The sequence below is a fragment of the Gambusia affinis genome, linkage group LG11, assembly GCF_019740435.1.
Source record: "Gambusia affinis linkage group LG11, SWU_Gaff_1.0, whole genome shotgun sequence".
NCBI lineage: Eukaryota > Metazoa > Chordata > Actinopteri > Cyprinodontiformes > Poeciliidae > Gambusia > Gambusia affinis.
The window spans coordinates 22,792,014-22,814,375 of NC_057878.1; the positions used below are offsets into that span (position 1 = coordinate 22,792,014).

Below are 22,362 nucleotides of genomic sequence, written 5' to 3' on the forward strand. Positions count from 1 at the left end.
ATTTTTTTTAAGCATAAGTGAAGAGTTGAACCAATTTCCAGGTCTGATATTATACTGGGTGGTATGATTGACAGGTCTCATTCCACAGCAGTAAAAATGGGGCAAATAATCTCTTGAGTTTGAACTTTTAGAAAGTCTGCACAGAGAAATAAGTGTCTGCGCGATTGCAGTGACACAATTTATTGACAGGCATTTAGAAAGTTATCTAAAAAGCTTGTGGATGTCAGCTTTGACATGACATGATGCTTTCCATACAAATATCAGTACAAACCCTAAACTTGAGAGATATAGATATTCATATAAAAAATTTAACTCTGGTGCTCAAACTAGAAGGCAAACATGACAGTAAATGTTGGTAATCCTCCACAGTCCAATTTGATAAGAGATTTAAAACCTGGTGCACAGCCAGGCTTCTGACATGCCCTGAAAAATTGGAAGCAACGTCATGGGTGTGGGTGTCAGAATCTGCCAGCAAACAATGAAATTTTAATTCTACCCACTCCGGAGGAAGAAAATCCCCTGTAATGGGATTTGATGACACAAGATTGTTTCCTCATATTAGAAAGAGTAATGATATGAGTGACAATAATCTTGCCAGACTGTGCAAGAACAAAGTAAGATGCATGAAATATTGATTACCAGTGTCTGCTCTTGTTGATATAGTGTGTTGTTGGGTCTGTCTCAAAGTCGATCACAAGCAGTGATACCACAAGGCCTGAAAAGACTCAAACAGCAAAACAGTGTCTAATACAGAGTTAAAAAAGGGGTAAGATTGTAACAAGATATACTTTGATAAATTCTGCCAAAATGCACAACAAATCAACAGATTCATCTGTATGAAATACAGAAAAAGCAAACACACCACTATAGAGAATTGCTACCTCATATTCTTTGGTAAAGTGGCTGCAGCATGGTGACGTAACACAATATAGAAGCAGTGTGGCACAGTGGAGAAGAAAACAATCACTTTGACCACTTACGACAAATGTTCCATCCATTACACGAGCAAAAATTTAATAAATATGCTAATATGTTACAGTACAAGGCTGGCTGAGCACTTTTAACCTACTGCAAGAAGAAAAATATCTCAGTATTTATTTTAAGCTGTATTCATGGCCAGTCATTTTACAACAGGAGCATCACTTATCACCAGCTCCTTCAAGCAGGAGAAAACTGTTTGTTTGGATTGCTATAATGAAAAGTTAATCAAGTGAGATAATTGACTTGTTCAGAAACAAGGGGGTGGGAATGATGTATCTTTTTCTATCAGCTACTCCTTTTTGAGGTCTGCATGGCAGATCATTCCCTCAAATCTCATTTATCCTGAGCATCTTTCTTTTTCACACCAACCTTTTGTCCTCCTTTTACTGCATTCATGAATATTCTGTCTTTTTTCATCTCTCCTATCACCTCCATTCTCAAAATCTGTTATTCAATATGTCCTATCTCTTCTCTACAGACAAAAAAACCATCTCAGGGTCGCCTCTTCAACTTAGTCTAAATGGGACAAAACAGGAGGGATGATGGATAGTTGACCTTATTTATTTTTATGAGCCAAGTACAAAAAAACAGGTATGAATATTTATTAATTACTTTGTAAACAGATTGTCAACTCAGAAAAATTATGGTACATATTGATAAAAAGAAATAAAGTATGGGTCTATGATAATTAACAAGTAATGTTGTCAAATTTATTTGCATAACACATTTAAAACTAATGGATTAAAATGCCTCAGATTTTATTGTCTAATGCTGGAAGGCAGATTGTCCCACACTTTAGAAGCCACAGATAATAAATCTCGATCTCTTCTGATCTTCATCCTAGTTTTCAGGACAAGCAAAAGCAGCTGATCAGATGATCAGAGTACCAAGGAACGAACATTAGGCTGTAGTAGGTCAGAGAGACATGGGGGTGCAATCCCACTTAGGTATCAACAAGAGTCAACAAGAGAATTTTAAAATATATTCAATTAAACACGGGGAGCTTGTCAAAGGGTGATAAAACCAGTGAACTGTTTTCAAACCAATGAATTGTTGTTAAGAACCAAGCCTCAGCTTCCTGAACAAGCTGCAGACAAGAAAGGGACACCCGATTGACCCCAACATAAAGTGCATTACAATAATCAAGTCAGGTTGTAATAAAGGCACAGACTATTCTACCAAGGTCAGGTCTGGTTAGGTCTAGCTTTCTGCTTTACTGAACAGAACAGACCTGCTTATTAAACTTAAGTTTAAGAGTATACCCAGATTTATCACAGATTGCTTAAGACATTACTCAAGACAGCCAAGGATCACAGGAAGAAAGCAAGTCATAGAACTAGAGCTAAACCAAATAAGTTTTATCATCATGAAAACATAAAAAAGTTTAATCCATCCAGGTGTTAATATCATCAAGACATTTAACAGAGGATGGATGGAGCAATAACTTTTAATACGATTCTGGGGCAGATAAATCTTGCAATTATCAGCATAACAATGAATATAAAGACCAGACTTTCCTTTAATAGACCCCAGCTGAGGCAGGAATGATAAAAAGAAAAGTGGACCCTACATGAATACAAGCTATTTTCTCTAACTCTTTAGAAAGTAAAGAAAATTTTGGAAATTTGTTTCAAATTCGAACAAGCTGAGCGGTCAAGTGTAAGTTATCTTCAGTAATATTACTTAAAGATTACCAAACAAAAGGTTGCTTTGAAATTATAATTTCATTTACAGTATTTAGGTAAATTCTCTGTCTCAGTCAATCTAGCCCTATGTTAAATTATAACTTACTCCTGCTTACCATAATGTTTAAATTTCACTTCTCACACCCAGGCTCAAAAAAGTATAATCAAGAAAACACTTGAGAAAAAAACTGTTTGAGACGTTTAAGTTGCTGAAATATCTTTAAAAAGAAACACGATCGCACAACCTAAAGAAATTCAAAAGCTGAAGTGAAATAAAGTCATTGGTATCTATCAGTGTTTGGAATTCCAGCAAGCCACACGGAGAGCCATTATCCACAATCAGTTAAAAAGCGACGCCATGGTGAATCATCACAGATGGGGCCAGCCTATCAAAATTACTCAGAGTGCATCTGCAAATTTTCCAGGACATTACAAAAGAACCAAGACCAACATCTAAAGCTTGACAGACATCACTTTCCTCAGATAAGGTCAGAGTGCATTATTCAACAATTAGAAAGAGAATGGATGAAAATGGCACCCACAGGAGATTTCTGAGGCTAAAACCAAAAATAGAATGCAAGAATCCAAACCAAACCAGTAAATCCTCCTGACACAATGAAGGTTTTATAGAGACATAGCCAAAGTCAGCTCTTAAATCAAAATTTAGACGCTTGTGTTCAGACTTGAAAAAGCTCCCAATGTGGCTTAATTAAACCAAGTCCATTAGAAGGAGATGGCAAAAATTTTTCCACAGCAATGTAAAAGACTCTTTGCAAGTAACTGCAAATACTTCATGGGAGTTATAAACACAAAAGCTAGCACAACGAGTTACTAGGTTTAGGAGGCTTTTACTTTTTTCACTTATCCAAATCTTAAATTTATTTACCAGAATCAAGGCTTGATAAGGAGAAAAAACTTGTAAGTTTTGAACTCTTGTTATTCAGTTTTCATATTTGAAACATTGCAGCACATTTCTCCACTGGGGTGAAAACCTCAAAATCAGAGCCCATAGAGCTCTGAGAGGTGTAATGGAATCATGCTCTGCAGCAATAACTGTGGCGACTGTAGCTCTACTGTGAGCAGTGAAGTAGGTCCTTCACAAGGAAAATAAAATTCAGCACATACATGATCAATTTCACAGAACAGTGTATTAGAATAGGATTCTATGTCAACAGTGGTGGAATGAAGAGTATACTGTGAAAGAAAGTTTTGTTGTCTGAAGGGGTTTCAAAGGCCTTACTCCTCTTAGACTGCAATCTAAATAGAGCATGAAACTACTTTTTATATTCTCATTGACCTGCTCCCTAACTCTCCACACTTCACAATCAAGGAATGGGCTAATTGTGAGGCATAAATGTCAAGTACTCATGAGCTATTACCATATCAGCTTGTTAATGATCAATGAGATTTGGGGGTCGTGCTTAGTTTGTTAATGTGTTGTTTAAATGTCAGTTGAACTGAAACATATGCTGAACTACGTCATGTTCTTGACACTGTTCATGTGCATTGCACTCTTATTAGGAGATGATGCATTCCTTACATGCTTGGTTGATACAAAAAGCGTAAAGGTCTTCCTAAATTTTTTTCAGTTCAGAAACATGAGCTATTTGAACTGTACCTATGCATGTTTGAGAATTTTTATTATTTGTCACTCAATTGTGCTACCGGTGAAAATTATACATTTTTATAACTGTATGCTCAGAAGTAAAGCTAAGAGCTGAAAATAAAGTATAAGGTCATTTCTTACCTGAAAATATTTTAAAGAAATCTCTGTGAAATTGGATTTCACCATTCTTTTATAACAAAAATATACTGATAAAAGACCAACTTTAAATAGACGTTAGAATTGTCAATTAGAATGATGTGGTTTCCTTAGAAAATGGCAGTCTTCCCCTTAACTCTGATTTTAAAAATCCTGCAATACAACAATCCCATTTTCAATTTTTTACATGGCAGTTGTAGGATTTTTCCTTTGTATTTGGTAAAAGACTAAGGACAATTTCTCCTTCCAGCACTAGAGTCACACTATTGTATTGGTTGTATTTACCTAGAATGCCCTGTGTTATATTTTGTCCACTTGAATCCACATATGCATTCAAACTGAGTCAGAGTTCACTTCAACAAAGCCAAGACGTAGGTTTTTTCCGACCAGAGTTTGCTGTTTTGGCCAGCATCAGCATTTGATTGACCATTCACACCTCCCTAAGCAAATCAGACTTAGACAAATGTAGTATAGTTCAATTAAGGTGCATTCACACCAAACAGGGCAGGTGTGAATGCACCTAAATTTACTAGGGTTTGAAAATTTGATAAAGTTTTGTTATTTAAAATTGATTTGTAAATGTCTGTACAATCCAGCCCCTTCTGTTCTCAGTGAACGTGTAGTTCCACTCAGAGCAGTGGGCCCTCCCACACAAGGAGTCTCCAGTGGAAACATCAAAGTGCCTCTGAGAAAGACATCATCTGGACAGTCGGCTTTTTCAGTTCTTTGCTCTTAGCTGGAGTCAGAGTGGGAACATTCATATGAACTTGAAGGTTCATATAAATGAACCTAAAACGAGTCAGGAAGGTGATCACAACTAATCTACTGTGTTATGTTGCCTTTTGTCAGGCGTGTTTAATTGTGCATTTTAACAATTGTTTACTTAAGGTCCTTCTAGGGTTGGGCATTGCAAGTTAACCATAACTATAAATGCTAATGTATGTAACATGTTAACTGTGTGTCCTTGTGAATATTAAATAAATGAATAAAAAAAAAAAACATAATAAAATGAAGAGAACATTCTGACTAGCTGATCATTTCAACTCTTTCATAAATTTAAGTCACCACACTTCATAATTTATAACATTCCTGACAATAGCCCTCCTAAACATTTCTTTGGTTACTAAATAATTGCAACCTAAAATATCAGCGTTAGGGCCATGAGGGGAATCATTTAGATTCCAGAGAAACAATAGAAAAAAATATTGCATAAAGCTACTGGCATGGCAACCATGGTGCAGAACAAACAATTGGGATGAATTGTTTGTCCTGCAATTCAAACAATTGCAGGGCAATTGTTGTGCTGTTGGTGTATTTGTGTCCAATACACCTACACAAAATTTTTGGTGTATTGGTTTACTTAGTGAATAACAGATAGTTATAATAAGTATAGACATATTATTTGTCTAAAATATTACAGACAAATATTACAGGCATATTTGTCAGTAATTTATTGAAATGTCCATGACAGTTGATAGAATAATAAAAAAAAAATCTAAGCTTACAAAAGATACATTACAATGCATGGGAATGGATCACAATGTTTCCTTGCCAGAATGGCTTTGTGTCCTGGAATGTTATGTTCTGTTGGGCACATGGAGAAAAAAATGGACACCAGAAAAATCTGATATAGCTGTAAAAAACCCCAGGTTGTAATTATTTGAAATGTCCTTTATTTGAGTCATAAAACCTAATGAAGGACATCACGGGGAAGGAAATTACTGGGATAAAAATGTTAAACAGATTACATTTCAGTCAGTAATTGGCACAGCTCTAACTACTGTGATATTTTTCAAACTTGTAAATGAAAACTTGAACAACCTTCACTATTTTAATTAATTATTTTAAAATTCAAGACAAAAGATTAAAGAACTATGTGACAGCACAGATCTTTCATTCAAACCTCAAATGCATTTAGTGGCACTAGTGTGAAAGTGAATTAGTTGTAAACAAGATTTAGAATTATTCATCATTTGCACTTGTTTACTTAATCAGTGTGATTTGTTTTGTCAACTATTCTCGAAACTTTAAAATAAGAGAAGTAGTATTTTATTGTATTGTGTAAGATGATAGCATAAGTTCTGAATCCGAATAAATTGGGCTTGTTTTATTAAAGCATTTTTCTTTCTCATGTCATCAAATGTTACTGGAAAACCTTGGAATCAGTTTTCAAAGTTCAGATGTAGGTCAGTTCTCGCCCAGAGCTTGGTTGAGCAAGGGCACTGCATGTGACAACATTGGAATAACACCGTCATTCTAACCAATAAGTAATCTGTTTTAATAACAATCTTTATATTATAAAAATTTGAAATAAATTTGTTTGTTTTCGCATTTAGGGACAGCTCTTGTGATATAACAAGAAGCTTGCTAACTGACTAACTTCTATTTATTTAGGACTGACATTTGTCTTCTTCAATGCAAGAAGCAAAGACTTCAGAGCTCCCACAGTGCAGCCGGTAGCATACGATTAAAAATGAGTCTCCTGAAGGTGAGCAAAAAGAGTTTGATGGTTTTCCATATGGGTACCTTCATTTCAAGGCCTCGTGGGATGCTCACCATGTATATTCATAAGAGGTGGGCAAAAAAGGGAGGGAAATTTTTAAGAGAACCAGCTGGTTGCCTTCGACTTCTCTCTGGTGACCTCAATTTCTCCTGCTTCATTGAGTTTGATGTGTCCACGTCCTAAACTGTAGTTCTTGCTTAGGGAACTTATGCATAATCTTAGATTATTACAACGTTAAATCATAACGAAAAACATAGAGCAAAACATGAAAACTGAACAAAAATGCATTTTAGTAAGATGCCAGGGTAAATACATTTTCTGTATGGAGCCCACAGCTACACTCTACCACTCGCCTCCCACATGTTTTTGCATACTGCTGGTTCGCTGACCAAAAAGTGCACAAAAAAAGTTTACCTCCTTTGAAGATATTTACAGTGATGGTGTGGAAACCATTAAGGTAACACTCACACTTTGAGTGGCATGTTGAGAAGATCACTGCAGGCTGACTATCTCAGCTATTAGATACATAACACTACATAGGGCAAAAATACATTCTCTGCAAGACACACCAGTGATAAATTTAAATATAGAATTTAAATAAGAAATATATAATATGGCATATTTATAACAATAGAAATCAATACAGTATCTCTTATTTTTAACAGCAAAAATTATGATTGCTTTCTGTTTTAAATAAAATCCTCAGAACAAGTTATGACATAATAAAAAAATTGAACATAACTTTAAAAAGTATCCTTCTGCAATAGTTTACCGATAAAACTTAATATTTTATGTGTTGACTTATAATGTATTATATCTACATCTACATTAATTCACATCCAATAAAACTTGAAAAAAGACTTTAAAAAAGCAGTTTTTGTTCTCTTGTTCACTATGCTTTAAGTGGAAGGTGATTCCGAGAGGAATGAATTATACAGCTAGGTCAGTTTCTGTGCTATTGTTTTCTCGCTACCTTTCAGAAGAATAACAGAATAAGAGGTGTTCTAATAGGAATCCATTATGGCAAAGGTAATTTATAAGTGGAAAGCAAGCAGCGTCATTGTGTACTTATGACTATTAAGTATACGATAAACTGGGTGGATTCCACTGTACTTCTTTTTTTACTGTACTTGACACAGTATCTCATTTTATGTTTCTAGAATAATTTCTCAATTTAATGCCTGTGTTTTACTTTTCAAGGATAAAGGCTAATATGCACACACACAAAAAGTTTGGAAATCACTGTGGATTCATCCAGGTTTGACTCAAGTGTGTTAGAAAAACAGCTATTGTTTCTAATAGTTATAAACCCTGTATCACTGCAACTCCTTTTTTACACATGCAGCAAGACGTTGGCTACAAACACTCAATAGTCAATTTATTATGCAAATTTATCTAGTTACCAACACAAATGGTGATCTTAGCCAATGAGGTAAAATGCCTTGCTGAAAATGCATTGAGCTAGCATTTTTCTTGACATGCCAACTACTGTAGTTAAACACGTTTACACTAGAGCCATATTTACAAACCCCCACTCTTAGATACATACACATTCATACACTTATTAATGGGTTGGGGACAGCCTGGGTTGAAGTGCTATGACAAGGTCAACACCAACATGTGGCATGAGCAGAAGCTGGAAATGAATCCAATTGAAATACAAGTATTCTTCTCTTTGAGCAGCAGTTGCTCAGTTTGCTGTAGTTCAAACTGAACATAATAATGGGAAAGAAAGAAGATTTAAGTTTAAATGTGACAAGCTTGTCTGAGTATTTCAGAAACTGATGAAATACTGGGAATCTCATGTATAACCTTCTTACTGATTTACAGAAAAATGTTTTGTAAAAGAAAAAAAGATACCTTTAACCATTTTCTGACCAGTTTAGATCACTGAAAAGCATCAGCCAAGGTATGCATCCTACATCTCTTTTTCGAGGTTTGAAACACTGGCCTGTTAGCGTAGGCTTCTGTTACCTTTGATTACTCATAAAAGACACCTGAAATTCCTTTTTGGATCATGTTGTCTAAATGCACAACATGTTGTATCTTGAATCAGATGGGCTGCAGCAACATAAGACCACACAGGCTGCCACTCATGTAAGCTGAAACCATAAAACTATGGCTACAATTCAAACAAGCTCACCAAAATTGAACAGATTGGGAAAACATTCCCTGGTCCAATAATTCTCATTTTTGGATGTGTTATTTTAGAGTATAGGGTTCAGATTTTGAGATGAACAGTACTATCCCACTTTATATGCATAATTAAATCTGCTGATAGTGATATAATGGTGTAGGAGATACTTTCTTAGCTCACTTTTAGCTCTTTATCGCCTATTAGGTATTATTTGGAGGTCACGGCTTATTTAAGTATTGTTTAGTGAAGACATTCCTTTAAGATCACAGTGAACCCATCTTCTGATGATTATATTTGGCAAGATAATGCTTCGAATGAAAAATCTCAAAAAATCTCAAAATGTTTTTTTAGAACATAATAATGTCTTTGATTGGCTCCAGTGGCCTCCATAATAATCAGATGTATCTTATAGAAAGCATCATGGAAGTGCAGTTTACAAACTTCCATGATGCTATCACATCAATATGACTTAGATCTTTTAAGTAATGTTTCAAGCACTTCATTGAATCTGTGCTATAAAGAATTATGGTATGTCTTAAGGCATAAAGTATCAAACCACAATTAGCAAGCTGCTCCAGATAAAATGGCCAATTATTGTAAATAAATGTCATTTGGTCATGACAGAAAGGAAGAAAAAATGAAAACATTTTGAGTGTGATATGTATATTGTCTCAATTTGCATTATTTAAAAAATTGAATAAATATAGACTGTTAGTGACAAATCAACATTATAAAAAACCTGTAAATCAGAAATCAGCTACTTGTTCAATGCAACTCTTTTTCCTACAACATTGCATATCTCTTAAGTGATACTGAGAAACAAACAAAATACATTTATCTTTAGTACCAAATACTTTCCATTTTCCCAAAATCTGCAGACTTTAGCAAGATCAAGTTAATGTCAATGTAAAAAGAGAGAGAGGCAAAGAACTAATTATTTTTTTCTTCCTTCAGGACAGTGAATCAGACGCTGACACCTCTTTGCACCTCTGAATCATACACGGACTCATTCCAGCTTAACTTTAACTGTCTTACGGGGTCAGAACAGGTTGCAGTTTATGTCTGACGGGTGCTGTTGTTGTGCCAGGACCTCAGTGATTGCAGGGCAAATATTGCCTCCTCATAGAAACCAGGTGTCCGTAACAGCTTGGTGTATTTGCACAAAAAGTAAGCAACAACAAAAACTTGTGTACAGCACAACACCTGGCGCTGCCATCCTGCTGCTTCTCTCGCCTGCTCTGACAGTAGGGGTGACGAGAAATCACCCTGGCAACCAGTTCAACAGCAAAAGGGAAAAATGCCAACTCAAAACACCGTAGCATGAAATAAGCTGTTTTCTGTCGTCTATTAAGTAGCTGATGAAAGTGTATTAAACAACAAAACAAACAGCTTCTAACTGTGGGTAAAAATTAACTATTAATTTATACAAAGAAAAGCACATATCTGGAATATGCCTTGCTAAAATATGCAATAGCATTTTAGGGAATATTAACTAGATATGAAAGTTAAACACTTTCCACAAATAAATGTTTTAAAAATGAATTCTAATTTAATGGGTGAAATAAATTATACAACGTTAATAGTCCAAATAAGATGAGCACAATCTGATTAATTGCTGTGATAATGAAAACTCTTATTTTATCATTCTGAACCCAAGGCAAGAGAAATGAACATGAAAGCTTCTCTTACCTCGACAGTGAACTCCTTCATCGTACCCGTCCTCACAGTCTCTGGCCCCATTGCAGAGCTTGTTGAAATGAATACATTTTCTTGTCCCAATACACGGTATGTGATTGAGGGGACATCTGATCACCACCTCCTGTGCACCTGAAGCAGAAAAAAAGAGAAACCAGAACAATAATTAATCATGTTTACATCAAGAGAAAAATTCCGGTTTTAGGCAAAATTAGGAGTGCACACCAGTCGGCAGAAAAAGATTCACCATCATTTGTTTTATTTGCAAGGAAACATTTTTTTTGTCAACCTGCTTTTACCTCAAGACCTCTTTTACATGAGGAAGAACCTGCGCATATGCAAATATATTTATACTTCCCAGCATTGTTCTCCACACACAACAGATGTTTCCCCACGTTGCTGTGCAGCCGCATTTGGTTAAAATCCTATAACAAACTACCTGACTGCCACTGCCAGCCAGGCGAACAGCGGAGAGCAGCTGTTTAGGGATTCATGAGGCACATAGATAAGTGACCCTCATTCATGTGTAAGCCCCAGGAGCACATAAAACACAGCTGACCAGCACACTCGCACTGTAAAAAGCCATATTTCCACCTTAACTACACTGACATCAATTACGGATTAGCTATTGTGGGCAGCTAATAGGAAGATTTATTATCCATCAGGTGAGAGATAAAAGTATTCCTAAAAGTTCTTACACCCATACTACACCAATTTAGGATTTCATGAACATTATCTATTAGTGGAACCCACTTCTATCTAAAAAGGTAAGACTCCTCAATTAATGTGGCTCACAAAAAGAAGGGTGAAAGCCTGTTGAGGGTTTTACAGAAGACAGATGTGGACATGGAAGTGTATCTCTGGACTGATGCAATAATGACTTATATCATTATCTCCTTCCATCCGTTCAATAGCCAAGAAATGGTGACTGACTAATGAAAGTACTTTGTCTACAGCAAGGGAAGCACAAAAGACTTGTACTGCTTTTATGCCCCATTTAGTTATTTCAGCTGTAGGTAGCCTTGTCCATTAGGTTTTTATGTTTCTTGAATGAAGGGAACTGGTAATTTCCAAAAATACTTTGAAACATCCCTTTATGACGTTGTTGTGAACATTTAGGCTTTACTAACAACTGCACATCTCGAGACCTGTATGCTTTCACTATTAGTATAAGGGATATATATACTGCAAAAGTATTCACATCAGTTGTCCTCTTACAATCTCACAGTTAACTCCATCTATTCAAAGACATCATCTCCATGGTAAAACAGGTACGTGGCAGGAACAAGAAGCGTTCAGTCAATTAAAAAAAGCATGGAGAAAAAGCAGCAGAAAGTGCATTAGATGACATCAAAACTTGGAACGAGAGCAGAGTTTCAACTTCTTGCAGGACAATGACCCTAAGCTTACAGCCAAAACTGCAGTCAAATGTTTCAGATGAAAACACATTTTTGTTGTAGGATGTCCAGATTTGAATTCATTTCCAAAATGATGACAAGACCTTCAGGCTAGTAGGGAGATACCCTACAATTCTTCAGCAGCAAATGAACGAAAATGGTGGCATTACAAAGATTTGACTCTTTAAGGCTGAGAACAAAAACTGTCAGATTGTGTAAAATTCCTCCTCCACTTTATAATTGAGGTTTTAAATGTGTTGGTCTGTCACACAATGCCCCAGTAAAAACACTGCTGTTGTTATGTGAAAAAATGGGGAAATTTTTGTTGGGGTATAAACAGTTTTGCAAGAGATTATATATAAAATGTTAAATAAAAATTTAATACAGAGCTCTAAAGTTTATGGAAAAGTATAAAGAAGGGAAGAAGAAGAAGGAAAAACGCTAGTCTTCATAGAACAACCCATCCTTCACCCAAGTGTCCATTTGGCAAATGTGCTATTTAACACGCAACTCTAAGGGTCTGTGACGGCAAAACAGTCCTGTCAGCCTCTTTTTTCTGGTTTCTCGCCACATGGGTTCTAATCTAATGTGATAAGGGGAGGGATGATGCATGAATATTCAGTGGCGCTGATCTGTTATGCAGGGGTATACAGATGGTCTCTTAACAGCTGAGGTGGACAGAATCCCTGTATTATGTTCTAAATTACTGTACTATACTTCAGTTACTCAAAGTCAAAGAGATAAGATAGTTTGTTTGTCCTTTGTTTGACTGCAAGGTGCTAAAGTCATTTAAACCGCAGACTTTGCTTTGTGTATGCATGAAGAGACTTCAACAGCACTTTAACTTATAAACTTATAAATAAGGTTTATTTTGAAGCATTTAGCAGAAAAAAGAAGCATTTAAACTATGATTAACTTATAAAGAGATGTCATTTTTACTTTGACAGCCTGCGAATCAACCAATAAATGTATTTTTTTGTGTGTGTATTATACTCTCAACTCCCTAGAACATTTGGCTGCTATCACAGGCAGCAGAAAGAATATGTGACATTTTATTTAACATCACAAGAGGGATCACAAATGTTACCACGATACCTTTTATAATGTGGCCTTACACTGATCATGTTTCAGATGTTTTTCAAACACCAACTCACACATCACTGCTTGACAACACAACTTCAAACATATCATTACTCTTCTCTGGCTCTCCATCAGCACAGCTGCTGAGATCTAAGGTAATCTAACTCAGTTTTTTTATATAAGTGAAAACTAGATTTGAGCGCATTCTAAATATAAAATGCTTCTGAGAGATTAATTTTCTTCTGAACTCTAAATTTGATGGGTCACAGTAGGCTAGTATTTTGTGGAGGCTGCACACATTTCTAGCATTCATATACAATTTTCTTAGGCTTTCTACACAAGAAGTGTAAATAAATTTGAGAGAACATTTCTGCAGCTAGTTTTAGATCACTGCATCCTCCACTTTATAATTAAAGTGGAAATATATAATATTGAATAATATAAACTAAATATCACTACATATCACTAAAAAAAGAAAGAACCCCTCAAAAGCGCTACATTTGACAAGATGAAACTTTTATTGCTATTTCATTATTGGTTACTGTATTATGTTTTTATGGTGAAAAGCACTTTGAACTACATTGTTGCTGAAATGTCCTATACAAATAAACCTGACCTGCACAAAACTCATTTCAGAGATTAGCACTTATAAAAATTAAACACATACAGAAGCAACATATTACAGTCACCAAGCTTCACTCTGCTTGGGGAAACTGTAAGTCCACACTAAAACTCATAATGTTTCCTCTGACTCTGTGGCACGAATAGCTGGAACCAATGGTTTTAATTACAATCAGTAAATATGTACTGTTTTGTCACATGGCAATCACAACTTCAATGTATGTTATTTAAATTCTTTGTTACCGACCGACATAATGTTCATAATGGTGAAGTGGAAGAAAATTGGATACAAAGCTTTGAAAAACCTTTACAAGTAAGAACAGAAAGGTTTGGCATGCATTTTTATTTTCATTCATTGCTGGATTTCATTAAGGGGACTCGGAGTAAAGGCTGTTAAATACAATGCCAAAAGTTTTATTCCTGAGGCATTTGGAAAATCATTTCCTTTTACTTCACAATTATTATAGCTTTGTTTGATCATATAAGAGCCAGATAAAACACATTTTGATTTGTGGTTGTGAAAAGGTTTCAGTGGGATTAATAAATTTGGATGGTGCTGTATGCATAATTAAAATCTCTGAGCCAAAAGAACTGAATTGCTAAAGCCCAATCATTTTCTCCCATTTTGTGAAAACTCCTAACATAACTAAATGAAGCTTAAATCACAGCTTAATTTGATACACTCTAAGAAGTTTATCATACAGTGTGCTTTTCACCTTGATCAGTGTCTCCTTTCAATCAGCTTAAAGTTTTGAGTCTTAACTCAGTAAATTTATAAATGCGAGTTCATTTAAAGCAGTGGTACAACAGGCATTTCTTGTTCACCTGAGAGCCACACATCTCCCAAGATGGAATTAATGTGAAGTTAAAATAACCAAGAAGTATTAATTAAGTCATGCTGTGAACCAAAATAATACTAGCTTTATGTGAAGGACATTTACAAAATAACATAAAAAATAACTAGAACTGGAACTGCCAAATGCAGAGTAGGGTCATCTACATAAATTTGGGTACTTATGACCTCCTGGGTAAGTGGGAAAAAATTAACATGAAGCATAATGAGACCAACTGTTTCTTTTTATGTGTTGTAGGTATGTGTGTTTTGTCAATCGTTGATGTTAAGGTAGAAGATTCCTGCTTCCTGAAATGTCAGTTTATTTTTTATTATATTATCTAAATTATGCTTTGGTATATGGTTACAGAATTGATACTTTTTAAAGTTATATATTGAAGGGTTTGCAACAATATTTAGTATTTTATCTTAAGGAGCAAAATCGGCAAACTATTTGTAATAGCACAAATTATTACAAAAAAAAGATACTGATCTAACTTATGTTTCAGATAGTTTTCACAGTTTCCTGGCAACAAAGTCAACAGCCAAATTGTGGGCAGATGCACAACAATGGAGTAAACCAGAGCAAAGTTTTCTACCAACACAGCCCTGTTTCACTACATGCAACGTACTGTTCCCTCTCTCTGCTTTCTGGGCTGTGTCTTTAAAAGGCGTAGTGGTCCTAACAGCAAGAGCTCTTTAAAAGGATTATTCTCTTGTGTGACCTTTATATACCTGGCATTTGGAATACTGTGCTCAGCCAAAAAGTTTTTTGTTTTTTTTTTTCTGTATTTTTCCATATTTGTTTAAAAAAGATAAATAAATAAATAAAACTGCTTCTATATTGCAAATACTTGCAGAGTAATACAGAGTAAGGCACTTTACATATGACAGGTCTTTAGCACTAACTTCTCGATAAATACCATTTTATTTTTGATTTGACAACCAGCCTGCTACATAATTTAAAATGAACATCTTCCCAGTGAGAAAAATATATTTGGTTTGTGTGCTTTCCTTGGGCGTCTTTATTGAAACAACATTTCCAATAAAATGCAATAAAGTAATGCCATAATTCTTTAAAGACCAAAAATCAGCAACTATAGCCAACTATGAGTGTTGTAGGCACTAAAACCACTCTTCCATTCTTAATTGTATTGATCCTGATTTAGCCACAATCTGCAGCTTTTGAATCTTTTTTTGGATTGCATGGTTCATCAATCTTTCTTAACTCTTAGCTTTGAAGCCATGTCACTCAAAAACAGAAATGGAATTATGATATATCAATGATGACACACTTTAAGTAACAAAGAAACATTGCTAATAGTTTCTCAAAGAAAACTGGTGAGAAAAAAGAACTTCTTAAGTACTGCATGATTTACTAATTTAAAGATGGAACAGTTGTTGGAAGGAATGGGAGTCCTGGCGAATGCTTGTGCTCATTAAGGCAATGTCTGTCAGAACTCTGAGAAAAGTTACTACATCTACTTTAATGCTGCCATCATTTTAGTTTTTGTATTACAAGGTTTGCTACAAACAGCTCTACAGTGGAGATTTAATATGCTTGCCACAGCGTATCTAAATCTCTAGACAAGGGATCAGACAATTAGGTCCCAGAGCTACAGCTCTCAGACAATACTTCTCCTGATTTTATTTTCCTCTATTGACAAATTCCCATAAAAATATATATATATATTTTATGGGATTACAGTAAAGATTTTAATATTGTTACAATTGTCTTGGGTTTTCATTATGTTACACACCAATCCCCGAGTTCAGAATTCTGTATGTGATAAAATCAACCTCTGGGTTCAGCAGCTTTAGGCTCATTTTATTTATTTTAGGCTGTTCTTTTAACCTCTAAGTTAATGTTAGATTATTGTAAAAAAGGATATACGTATACTTTTACAAATCACATTTCTAAAATGCATTCCATTTGCTTTTGATTAGCACATAATTTCATTGTGAATTATGTGGAATATTAAAGATGATCAATATTACAGGTTTTATGTTAGGGGACAGAGTAAAAGCCAAATCAATCAACACCTTCAAAGTCCTTTGGAACCTAATTCCTTTTGTGGAATAACTCTGTGGTTGCTGTAAATGCTGAGCATTCTTTCTTTTGTATTTCCAGGTAAAACTCTCTGTTTCATTTCACTGAGCAGTGGAATAGAGTCAGGCATTAACACTCATGACATCCTGGTTTCACTGCACAGCAAATAATCAATACATAACTCTACTAAGAAGAATGGGAGCCTGCAGGACAATTTAGCAAAACGTAGCTTTGCAAAAAACTCAACTTAATAATTGGAGAAGACCTACTTAATTGATATTGAGAACCTTTTCACAGTTTAGCATATATATACAACTAATTTTAGGAGCAACAGCAAAGCAGGTCAGTGTTGATTTGATGGTAGACTGAGCCAGACAAGACTTTATTAGAGAAAATTTTAAAGGCAGAGGACACTTGAACATGCGGCAGAGGTTCACATTTCACACTGAGCAACCATAAACTTAGAGAGTTACAACAGAATAACTTAATCATATTAATCAGTCAAAATCACATTGTACTACACTTCAATTGAGAATATGTGGCAAGACTTGAGAATATCTGTTCATAGATGATCCCCATTCAGTCATAATGAGCTTGAGCTTTTTTCTGTTTTAAAGAACTCATTGGGCAAAACTACATTTTTTTTGGATATGCTAAGCTCTAATAGACACTGAAGACTTGCAAATGACTAGCTGTTATTTCAGCAAAGATTGGCGCTATTGAAAGGAACTTTATATATTTGTATATCATATTTTAAAAATATATTTAACAGTAAAAAATATGCATAGTTTTCTTTTCTCTTTACAATTATTGACCACTTTTTGTTAGTTAATAATAATAAAAAATCCCAATAGATTATATTAAAGTTTGGAACATTGGTCAAATGGTTCAGGGGTGTCAGTACTTTAACACCAATGTATCTCAAATGTGCATTCATACTTTTTTTTGTGGTGTAATGGAAAAGAAAGCAAAACTGTTGGTCAAGACACACACTGTGACTGATCTGTTGTTTAGACAGTTTGTTTATTTTGTGAGGTTTGCTGCACATTCTATTATACTTTCTCACTGTGAGGGCGAATTACAGACAGACCTCATGTTGACGCTGAGGCTCTTGATGAATATTTATTGTGCTTTTGCTGCTGGTATAAATGATGTTGAGACTCAGTAACTTGGCTTTGCCCTTGACTGTTTGGTGACATATGCATCTGAGCCCAGCAGGCCAGCTTTCCTCAGCAGGGAATCCTGCTGATTCCTGATTGTGTTGGTTGTATTTTATATGAGATTTGATTGCTAAGTGGTTTGTGATTAAATCCAATGTTTGTTGGGATTTGCTTTTATTTACCTCATAATAACACTCATACTAAGTTTGTGTACCATCCAGCCTAAGAATGAAAGAGATATAGCACTTCATATTTTTAGCCATTTATTTCAGTCTTTCTGAAATTTCACTCTGGACTATAAATGAAAAGAAATAAGAAAAAGAGGATGCTCATGTTTTCATGTCTTTGCTTATTCAGGCTCACTACAATTATGTTGCAATATACTGAAATAGAATAGGGTAGAATATTCACTGGGGCAGGTGTTGGTCCACTCTGACGCTCGAGGCGGACAGTATTAAAATCACTGGAAAAATCAAAGAACACGATCCTCACAGAGTTTCTGGGAGAGTGAGATCTCGGTGAAGGAGACAGAGGATGGCATTATCCATTCAGATGCCAGGCTGGTGGACAAACTGTAGCACATATAATTAAGGCCTCACAGGATGATTGAGGACCAACATCAGATGATGTTTCAGTGCTACGGGACTGTAGATGAAGAGGTCCCTCAAATGTGTGGCCTTCAACACTAGTATCACACAGGAGGTCTTCCACCACTGTGGTACTTTCCCTAGCCTCAGGGCCACGTTGAACATGCATCCCATGGTACCGCACAGCTGATCTATGCCAAGCCTCAGGAGTTGTTAGCTGATGCCATCCAGCCCGTCGGCCTTATGCACCTTGATCTTTCACAGTTCTTTCTTCACCTGAAGTGTTGTAAGGGACAGGGTAGTGGTGTGGGAGGGAGTCCTCTGAAGTGGAATGGGAGGGTGATGGCTGAGAGCTGAGAGGTGTGAAGTCCAGGGAAGAAAAACAGGCAGTTGTTGAAGATAAGGGGGATTGCAGCAGGAGAGATACAGCTGGAGGAGGGGCGAGAGAATGATCAAACCTTTAGAAGAATTGGTTCAGATCATTCCCCCACCATAAAAAATAAATAAAAATCTGAGGCAGCACATGTCAGTGAAGATCGGAATGTAAAAATATTAAAGTCCATCCTACAGCAATTCTTTAAAAGAGCTAGAAACTACTTAAACGCTTTGTTTTTTAAAAAGCAAACAAAAATATTTAAGCACGCTTTTTAAAATGCAGTGTAGAAGCTTATACTAACTAGGAGTATTTGCTTCTAAAACAGATGAACTTTCTATTAAGTGTGAAAGCTAAATGCTAACACCACCTTTGATGCATTGATTTTAGAATTAATGTGTAAAAACACTATGGTGATGCAGGTTCAAAATAAGAAAAATTATAACCACTTTATCTGTATAAAAATTACAAAGTATTAATGACAGCACTAAACAGAGTTTTTACTTTGTTTAATTTTGCATCAGTGACCTAATTTGAATTTTGAGGCAGACAACATGTCCAATGCTAAGAAACTTAAAACTTTCCTTTATGATAAAGACAAACGGTAGAGTGGCTGTGGTTATCCCGAGTTCTCTTAACTTTTCATTTCTTTTTTACTCCATATAAGCTACAACCGGCCAGGTGTTTTGTTTAGCTGTGAGACCTTTCTTGCGGAAGGCATCTGCTGAGATAGTGCGGCAACCAACATTACCCCTCTCCTGCTATTAAATGTTTCTTTTTTTTAACCCCGTAACATGCAGCAGAACGCCCGCATGCTGTTTTTCCATTGTGTTTTCCAGAGGTGAGAGTTAAGGAGTTTTAACACAGAAAGTACTCCTACATCATTTTGTTTTTTGCTTTTATGAGCAATTACTGCAAAGTTCATATTCATGTTTACATGGATATAAGTAAGCAGAATGAAAGGCCAATCAGAATAAAAATGTGTGAAACTACATGAATGAAACTGCACATTTCTGCTGCATTCGAGGTGTAGTGTTTGGAACTGAGGCTTCTTCCAAGGTTAGCACCCTCTCTGTTTAAGTTAATATTAAACTCACAACACTATTAATAATAGATAATGATGCCCAGTTTATGAATGATTTCTTTGCTGTTTTTAAACACCCAAACAAATGTTCTTGACAGTTTGGGTCAGTTTAGAAAGTTGGACACGACTGGGTTCTGCAACAGGACAATGAAACCAAACAGACTTCAAGACTGGTTCAGGAAAAGTTGAAGCAAACAAACATCAGCCTTCCAGGGCGGTTGTGACATGTAAATTCAATAAAAAAACCCAGCCAATTTAATAGGAAAAGTAGTTAAATACCTAACCAAAAGTAGATACTGCTTATAATCACAAAAAGGTTTAGAATACCTCCCATTATTAAGCAAAATGTATACAAATATTAATGAGGATGTACATTTGATTCAAACTTATGCATTAGACATTTGTTATTATAAATGTATCATTTCACTCTCCTTTGATAAATGTATGCAAGTTTCTAAAAAAAAACTGCATATTGAGTCAATGTATAAAAGGCATTTCAAACAATTCATGCTGATTTACATTCAAGTCCAGCACCTCCTTTCTTGTGAGTTGAATGACACTTGTGATTCTGATTACAGGATAACATTCTCAGCTGGAGTCCTGCTATGGTTAACTCAGTGTGCCTCTGTGTCTGCTGTGAATTAGTTTTGCCTTAGCTATGCTTTTCTTTCCTGCTGCACCAGCAAGGGAATAATGTAGATTTTAATACTTAAATGCCAAACTGACTCCATGACAGCAGGCATGTTAAGTTTATGAAATATGCTCCTTTTCTTTGGTTCTTAAGGTGACAAGCTGGGACGTAGTCCTTCACAACATTCGTAGTTGGAGGGAATACAGAGGGGAAAATGTGTCAGTGCAGCTTAGTCACTAAGATGGGGGGTTGTGAGAGCAAAGACAAAGCTGTAGCGTGCTCCTCCCAGTGCATCACTTCTGACAGGAATGAGACATGCTGTGGGTACAAGATTGTCACCAGGCAACAAAATTCTTGCACTAATAGTTTTGCCAAAAGGCAAATGCTCAAACATATGGAAATCTGCTAAACAACATCGGGAGGGGCAACAAAACTGAGAGCATGCAAAGGACATTGGTGACAAAAATCTAGATTTTTCTTCAATATAACTATTACATTTTAACAAAAGTATTTAAAAAATGATAATTACAAAGCATATCTTTGTAATTATAGTGAATAACTATAAGTGTCTAGGCAAATACAGATCAAACACACACACATTTGTTGCAACTGTTTCCTTGAACAGAGGATAGAACAGATGGGACAAGCCCACAAAAATGTGGCAAAGATACCAGGGAGGATGAACAATAAAAAATTAATCTTATTTCAAAGATTTGCATGTTTAATAAAATCAAGCAAAATTCACACAGCACTAAATGTGTTGTGGCTAAACGTGTGCTCAGTTAATTATGCTGATTTTAAATGACAGTGAATGTGTTCTTAAATTAATTCCACATGACAAGATAGAGAAGAAGAAACAAACATGATTTCAAACTAATCTTTAACATGATAGTACACTAAGAATCTTAAATAATTTAGAAACAACATAATATAACCTTAGAGCTTTCTTATCCATTACTTAAAGAACAGCACTTTGAAAAAGAAAGAAAAGGAACTAATGGTCTTGCAGATATTCAAAAACTGTCTAGATAGAGAGCCTTTGGAGAATGATTTTCATAACATGTAGACATTTTCTTTATGAGGCTGAGATCTTAGAAAAATGGTACATAATGCAAAAAAGGACAGTCCTTTAGCTCCATAACACAATGCTACGCTACATTACCCCCTAAACCTCCAGTCTACTGGCGCCAATTCCCTTGAGAACCAGACACATTAGTGATACATTTATTTCAATATGGGGCCTGCCAGAAAAACTGCCCTGCAACAGGTTGGTAGGAAGATTCTAAAGCATAATTATAGACTCAGCCACTACAACCCTGATATATTGTTTGGTGATCTTTTTGTCAGTTATATCCCCAAATATTTATTTGGAATGTATGATTGACATTAGTTTTATTTGTATATTTTTCTGTCTCATTTTATTAAATGGTAAAAGACTGTATAATCATTGTGTGAAATTAAAAGAAAAATCCTCTTAGTCCCGTTTTACCTGTTATTCAGTTCAGTATAACATATGAAGCAGTGACATAGGTAATTACAGTAAATGGCAAACCTATTTTAGTGAGTAGTTGTTCATGCATTATTTACTTTGATGTTCCATGTCTTTGTGAACTCTTACCAATTTCTATTAACATTATGACTTACAAAACATTTGATATGAGATATGATGCATAAACTTCATTAATAGCGCTATAGATTCCCTAAATAGAAAATATGTCAGTCTACATACAGCACACATCGTGTGAAGATGAGCAACAAAGCTCTAAAATAAATGTAAATCCCAA

The 22,362-nt window shown here is 35.4% G+C and overlaps 1 protein-coding gene across 1 annotated transcript in view; it reads right to left on the reverse strand.

The window, feature by feature from the left end:
- The window catches only part of lrp1bb (low density lipoprotein receptor-related protein 1Bb), a 301,838-nt gene that overhangs the window by 181,717 nt on the left and 97,759 nt on the right, over positions 1-22,362 (reverse strand). The window contains exon 2 of the mRNA XM_044132659.1: positions 10,758-10,895. Within this exon, the coding sequence (XP_043988594.1) occupies positions 10,758-10,895 (138 nt within the window). The remainder of the gene's footprint in view (positions 1-10,757; positions 10,896-22,362) is intronic.